Below are 6989 nucleotides of genomic sequence, written 5' to 3' on the forward strand. Positions count from 1 at the left end.
CTGAAGCGCCCCCTGCTGGGAGAGGCCAGGGCTGCAGTAGCCAGGAGCTCCTCCCCCAGCCAGCGCCCCCTGCTGGGAGAGGCGTGGGCTGCGCAGGCTGGCCGAGGGGGGCTCACCTGCAGCGCCACCTTGTAGAGCTGGGTCATGGCGAGGATGGCCTTCTTCACCACATTGACGTTCTCATCCTTCAGCAGCATATTCAGGTTGGCAATGAGCTTCAGCAGCAGCTCGATGTCCCGTTTGCTGGGGGCAGGGGAGAGACAGCAAACTCAGGGGGGGAGACACAGCGCTGGCTGGAGGTGGGGCAAGCAGCTACTGCAGCAGCCAGACCCTCATCCAGGACCAGAGCAACTGGTTTCTGTGGAAACCTCATCCCTTGTACAGGTGGGGGAAACTGAGGCGGGGGAGAGACTCGCCAAGGTCACACAGGGAGTCAATGGCAGATCAAGGCATAGAACCCAGGAGTCCTGGCTCCCAGCCCCCCTGCCCTAACCACTTGACTCCAATCCCCTCCCACAGCTGGGAATAGAACCCAGAAGTCCTGCCTCTTCACAGCCCCTGTTGTAACCTACCAAGTTCTGCTCACAAGAGGGATCTTAGCTGGAGACAAGGGATAAGCACCTGCCCTGCCCTGGAAGCCACCCCCCAGGCAAAAGCCCAGTCCCTCCGGTCCATAGGTGGCTGACTTCTCTTCTGCAGGCTGCTGCTGGGACACTCCTGTTCTGGCTAAAGGGAGCTCTCAGACTCAGCCCCTCCCAGCAGGGGACGCTGTAGGTAGCGGGATGAAAGAGTCCCAGCGGCGGCTGACGTCTGTGGGGCGTGGGGAAGGAGCTGGCTGGGTGCCCCATCTAGGTGCTGTACAGACCTGTAGCACCCTGAGGGCTCGGAAGCTGTGGGGGAAGGAGAATTATACCCAGTGGCTCCAGGAGGCAACAGCAAATCCGTTCTTACCAGGCCTCTTCTATGAAGCCGATGACAAACTTCCGCACCTCGATGGATTTGTCTGCCTGGAAGGCGATGATCTCCTGCAGCCGAAGAGGCAGGTGGTTAGGGCTGGCCCCCAGCTGCCTAGCAGGCAGCAGAGCTGGCCGAGACGGGGAAGGGGGCAAGAGCAAGGCAGAGTTAGGCTGCCCCCGAACTAGAACAGGGAGGTGGCTGCAGAAAGCTTTAGGTTAGGCCCAGGTGAGAATATTTGACACTGAGCAGTCTAAGATGCCAGCCTTGGCACTGCCCAGGACACGGCAAGCTTGAGGGGTGTCGGGCTCCAGCTGGAAACCCAGCAGCCTTTGGGCAGCCGCTCATACCTCAACCCTCCCCCGCACCATGGGCCCGCTGAGTAGGCAGTTGATGCTCTGTGTCGATCCAAGGAGTTCTCCACCTCACTCAGCCATCAGAGGGTTGGGGGGCTGCTGAGTGAACGGCCTGCAGTGCCAGTGGTACTGCACCGGCCCTTGCTACGGGCACAAGGAGAGTCAGGAAAGGCTGTTTTCAGAGGAGTCCCCGGCACCCCAACTTTGCACCCAGGGCTACTCACATCCAGGAAGTTATCCAGCAGCGTGGGGTCCTTGTTTATAATTAGCTCCTGGACCTGTGGGGAAAGCAGAACAGCAGCGGGTGAGACCCGGGCAGATGGAGGGGTTTGCACCATCAGCTATCGCCCATTTGCCTCCCCCCAAAGCAGCACCCTGCCCCATGGACCCAGCCGCTGTCCAGCGTTTCTGAAACACCAAGGAGCTCCTCACAGAGCCAGGTGAGCCCAGCAGCAGGTCCTGTCCCTGAAAGGAGCCAGAGTCAGAGAATCCTGGGGAAGCCAGAGAGGGGCCAATGGCTAGAGAGATGGGTCCTCAGGAGAAGGCCGGGCAGGAATCTGGGGGGCATGAAAGAAAAGCTGGTGCTATTTGACCCTGGCCCTGCTGGCTGCACCTTTGACAGGCAGGCACGGAGCCTCGTGCCCCTGTACAGCTCTTCCCTGCTCCCTGCATCCCAGCCCACTGTCATCCCATTGCTGCAGGGAGGAGCAGCGTTCTCGCTCACCTGTTTGAGGAGGTTGATTTTAGAGTCGTTGCTGATCAGGGCAGCTTGGTTTAACAGATCCACCACCTGCAGAGGGAGGAGGCACAATGGAATTCAAGACTGGCCAGGCTCCGAGGAATCTCTTGCAAGATGGAGCAAACTGAAGAAGGAGGCAACATTCAAGGGCCAAGCTAGGCTGGGAGTTCAGGACAGGTCTAAGTTAACCGCTAATACGGCACAAAGCAGCACCACAAGCAGAGACGGAAACCAAGTTAGAAGTCCTGCCCGGTACAGAGGGGCTACACACAGGTAGCTTGGGAGGGGTACGCAACAAATGGCGATGGCTGCCCTGGTGACGGCCTCCTGTCCCATTAGCATTATGGTAGTGCCTAGGGCCTGAGATCAGGTCCTCATTGTGCTAGGCTAGCCACACCAGTCTAGTTTCCCTCCAGCGTGGATGCCACTGTACCATTGTAAAGGTGTTTATATTGGTGAGGGGAAGGGGAATTCTAGGATAAGGCACTTTGATGCCAGAGTAGCTGAGTCCACGCCAGGGTTGCACCAGTGCAATATACCAGGAAAAGTAACACATCCCGATCCTGCATTAGCGACTCTGGGATAAAAGCCATGCAGACAAGACAGGCCCAGGGAGAGGAAGAGATGTGCCAAAGGTCACGCAGTGGGGCAGCAGCAGAGCTGGGATAGACACCAGCTCTGCCAGGTCCCAGACTGGTGCCCTGCCCCCAGACTACACTGCCTCGCAAGAACCTGACAGATCCAGTGAACACATTGTACAGAAGGATCACTGAGGGGCATGTCACCTGGCCCCAACATTCACGATACGCTTTGAAACTGGACTGTAATTGGCAAGAGAGGTGAATAGACTGTAACCTGTTCCACTCCCCCTGCCCTGGGGCTGGAACAGAGCCGGCGCCCCCTACAGGGAAAGGCCCGAAAGACCCTGTATCCCATTCCCCCAACCCCTGGGCAGCTAGTGTGCAAGACCTGGGGCCAGATCAGAGCCACCTCTCTTGTCCCTGGTCTAGGGCTAACTGGCTAAAAGGGACGAGGGCCTGAGTCCCAGGCCACTTGAATGTTCAGCCTTCGCTGCCTGTTCCCCACACCACGCACCCTCTCCGAGGTTGTCATGCTGTCTGTGCCGCTGCCCTCCTCCTGGGTGAAGAACTGGGAGGCGATGCTCATGCGGGCATTGCTGCCCTCCCCTGCGCGGCTGGCCATGGCGACACGGGCACCCGGTGCGTGAGCCGTTCCCAGCCGAGAGCGGGAGGGCGCCCCTGCCAAGGTGTCTGTGCCCTGGGCTGGACGGGTGAGAGGGCAGCTCCCTCTCCCCAGCCCAGGAGGTCCTGGGGATCTCTGCTCCGGCTGCTAATGAGGAGACTCATTAGCACCCTGCCCCACACAATCCCTGGCCCCCCCATAAAAACCCAGGCCACCCCACTGCCCCAGCCTAACACCCTCCCACCCAGATACCCACAGCCCTCCTTGGCACCACCCAGGCCTGGATGCCCTGTCACCCCACAGGAACCCCAGCCTGCCCCACTGCCCCCATGGGATACCTATCTGCCCCCTGCTCCCCCCAACCCAGCCCCCATCAGCACCGCCCCAGTGATCACATCACCCCAGGGCAGCCCCCTTTAGCCCCCCCACCAGTCCCCTCCCCCCTGGCCACCCCCGCCTCCGGCCCCCTCCCTCGCAACCCCCCATTGTAAACCCCCCGTCGGCCGCCCCCTCCCTCGCAACCCCCCTCCGGCCCCCCAGGCCAGCCCCTCCCTCGCAACCCCCCATTGTAAACCCCCCGTCGGCCGCCCCCTCCCTCGCAACCCCCCCTCCGGCCCCCCAGGCCAGCCCCCTCCCTCGCAACCCCCCCATTATAAACCCCCCGTCGGCCGCCCCTCCCCCTGGCCACCCCCCGGTAACCCCCCCTCCGGCCCCCCAGGCCAGCCCCCTCCCTCGCAACCCCCCCCCATTGTAACCCCGCTCCTGCCAGTCCCCTCCCCCCATTGTAAACCCCCCTTCGGTCCCCTCCCCCCTTTGCCCCTCTTCCCTCACAAGCCCCCCACAGGTAGCTCCCTCCCCACTCTGCCCCCCTCCTTCCCGCGCTCACTCACTCTCCCGCCCGCCCCAAGCCGCGGCCCCTCAAGCTCCGCGCGGCCCCCTCCCGGCCGCCATCTTCCCCTGCCCGGGCGGTACGCACTGCGCAGGCGCGCACCGCAAGGCCGCCTGGGGCATGTAGTTCTGTTGGGTGAAGGGGGCTGGGCGGGGCCGCCGCGGGGGGTGCTGGGTAACCGAGTCCGTCGCCTGGTGCTGCCTGCCGGAGAGGGGGGAGGGGGAGATGGTACAGCTGCCTCCTGCCCTTTGACCAATGAACCCAGCCACAGCGACCTCTCCTCGGTGCCCTTTGACCCTTGACCCCACTGCCATGATCACAGCAGCTTCCCTTTGATGCCTTTTGACCCTCTGACTCCAATCTCAGCAGCCTCCCCAATAGGGTGACCAGATCACGTGGGGGGGGTGGCACAGGTTCACAGCCCCCACCGGAGCCAGGGGGGAGGGGAGCGCACAGCCCTAGGAAGCTGAGAGGGAGGAGGAGTCTGGGGCAGGCGCCGCCCCCACAGCTCTCATTGGCCCAGTTCCTAGCCAATGGGAGCTGCGGAGCCGGCACTCATGACGGGGGCAGCGTGCTGAGTCCCCTGGCCACCCCTGTGCCTTGGAGCCAGAGGGAGATGAGGCCTCTTCCGGGGAGCTGCGTGGAGCCGGGTAGGGAGCCAACCAGCTCCGCACCAACTGGACGCCTGGCGACCCTACACTGTCGGGACTAATGGGGTCCCAATTGAACATTGGTCGGGACGCAGGAGAACGAGTTAAATATCGGGACATTCCTGATTTTATCAGGACATCTGGTCACCCTACTCCCCAATGCCCTTTGACCCCTGACCCCACAGCCCCAATCCCAGTGATCTCCCCCCACCTCCACCCCCTCCCCAGTGGACATAGATCCTGCATCGCACCTCACCCATGGCCTTGATTTTTTTCCTCCACCTTTGCACCTATCCCTCAGGCCAGGGCTGTGGCCCCTTCCTAACGCTTTTCACTTCCTGGCACGGGCGGCCTCATCAGGCCCATCCTGTAGAGGGGCAGGAGCAGTGATGAGCTGCCAAAATCTTAACAACTGGTTCCCTACCAGGTCTTCGGGGGCACGTTCTTCACTCGCTCCAGGTCTTCGGTGGCACTTCAGCAGTGGGTCCTTCAGTGCCGCCAAAGACCTGGAGCGAGTGAAGGACCTGCCGCCGAAGACTTGGAGCGCCACCAGGTGGGTAAAAGCCCCATGTTTTTTTTTAAGTGTTTTTTTTTAAGTCATCCCTGCCAGGGCCCCGTTGAAATCTGGCCCCGCACTTCCTAAAGCTGGCCCTGCACATCGAGGTTGCAAAATTGTATCGGGGGCCAGGTAGGGAAGGCTGTGCCTCCCAAAACAGCCTGTCCACCCCATCCGACCGCTCCCCACGTCCTGCCCCCGACTGCCCCCCTCAGAACCCGCAACTCATCAATCCCCCCTGCTCCTTGCCTCCTGACCACCCCCTCCTGAGACCCACCCACCCTAACTGTCCCCCAGGACCCCACCCCCTACCCAACTTGCCCCGCTCCCTGGCTGATGTGATTAGGTCCTATGATGATGTCACTTGAATAGATATGTGGACAGACTTGGCATCAGCCACACCATCGGGGCTCATTCTCCTGCACACTACCAATGTGATATATGCCATCATGTGCCAGCAATGCCCCTCTGCCATGTACATTGGCCAAACTGGACAGTCTCTACGCAAAAGAATAAATGGACACAAATCTGATATCAGGAATCATAACATTCAAAAACCAGTAGGAGAGCACTTTAACCTTTCTGCTCACTCAGTAACAGACCTGAGAGTGGCAATTTTGCAACAGAAAAGCTTCAAAAACCAGACTCCAACGAGAACTGCTGAACTCGAATTGATATACAAATTATATACAATCAGCTTAGGCTTGAATAGAGACTGGGAATGGCTGAGCCATTACAAACATTGACTCTATCTCCCCATGTAAGTATTCTCACACTTCTTATCAAACTGTCTGTACTGGGCTATCCTGATTATCGCTTCTAAAGTTTTTTCTCTACTTAATCGGCCTCTCATCCGCGGCGAAGCTGGTTTCCTTTCCCGGTTTGCTCTCTCGGTCCCGGAACCCCGAGCAAGCAGGTCTCCTTCCCTGCGGTTTGCTGGGTGGCTCCGGGACCGAGAGAGCAAACCGCGGCGTTCCCGGTTTGCTCTCTCGGTCCCGGAACCCCGAGCAAGCAGGTCTCCTTCCCCGCGGTTTGCTGGCTGGCTCCGGGACCGAGAGAGCAACCGCGGCGTTCCCGGTTGCTCTCTCGGTCCCGGAACCCCGAGCAAGCAGGTCTCCTTCCCCGCGGTTTGCTGGCTGGCTCCGGGACCGAGAGAGCAAACCGCGGCGTTCCGGTTTGCTCTCTCGGTCCCGGAACCCCGAGCAGCAGGTCTCCTTCCCCGCGGTTTGCTGGCTGGCTCCGGGACCGAGAGAGCAAACCGCGGCGTTCCCGGTTTGCTCTCTCGGTCCCGGAACCCCGAGCAAGCAGGTCTCCTTCCCTGCGGTTTGCTGGCTGGCTCCGGGACCGAGAGAGCAAACCGGGAAAGGAAACCAGCTTGATTACCAGAGGCTTCCTCCTTCCACGGAGGTCAAGAAAAGCGCTTGGTAACTGTCTACATTGGATTACCAGCGCTGGATCACCAGCGCTGGATCCTCTACACCCGAGACAAAACGGGAGTACGGCCAGCGCTGCAAACAGGGAGTTGCAGCGCTGGTGATGCCCTGCAGATGTGGACACTCTCAAAGTTGCAGCGCTGTAACTCCCTCACCAGCGCTGCAACTTTCTGATGTAGACAAGCCCTCAGAGTTGGTAAGACAACTCC

The 6989-nt window shown here is 60.5% G+C and overlaps 1 protein-coding gene across 1 annotated transcript in view; it reads right to left on the minus strand.

Moving 5' to 3' along the window:
• Window positions 1-4207, minus strand: part of LOC115641307 (symplekin-like) — a 4271-nt gene extending 64 nt beyond the window's left edge. Inside the window, exons 1-6 of the mRNA XM_030544354.1 lie at window positions 4143-4207; window positions 3145-3396; window positions 2035-2100; window positions 1535-1588; window positions 952-1025; window positions 117-243 (exon numbers count right to left, since the gene is read on the minus strand). Coding sequence (XP_030400214.1) covers window positions 117-243; window positions 952-1025; window positions 1535-1588; window positions 2035-2100; window positions 3145-3252 — 429 coding nt within the window. The 5' untranslated portion in view covers window positions 3253-3396; window positions 4143-4207. The remainder of the gene's footprint in view (window positions 1-116; window positions 244-951; window positions 1026-1534; window positions 1589-2034; window positions 2101-3144; window positions 3397-4142) is intronic.
• Between the last annotated feature and the right edge of the window lie 2782 nt (window positions 4208-6989).

The sequence above is a fragment of the Gopherus evgoodei genome, unplaced genomic scaffold, assembly GCF_007399415.2.
Source record: "Gopherus evgoodei ecotype Sinaloan lineage unplaced genomic scaffold, rGopEvg1_v1.p scaffold_34_arrow_ctg1, whole genome shotgun sequence".
In the NCBI taxonomy this organism is placed as follows: domain Eukaryota; kingdom Metazoa; phylum Chordata; order Testudines; family Testudinidae; genus Gopherus; species Gopherus evgoodei.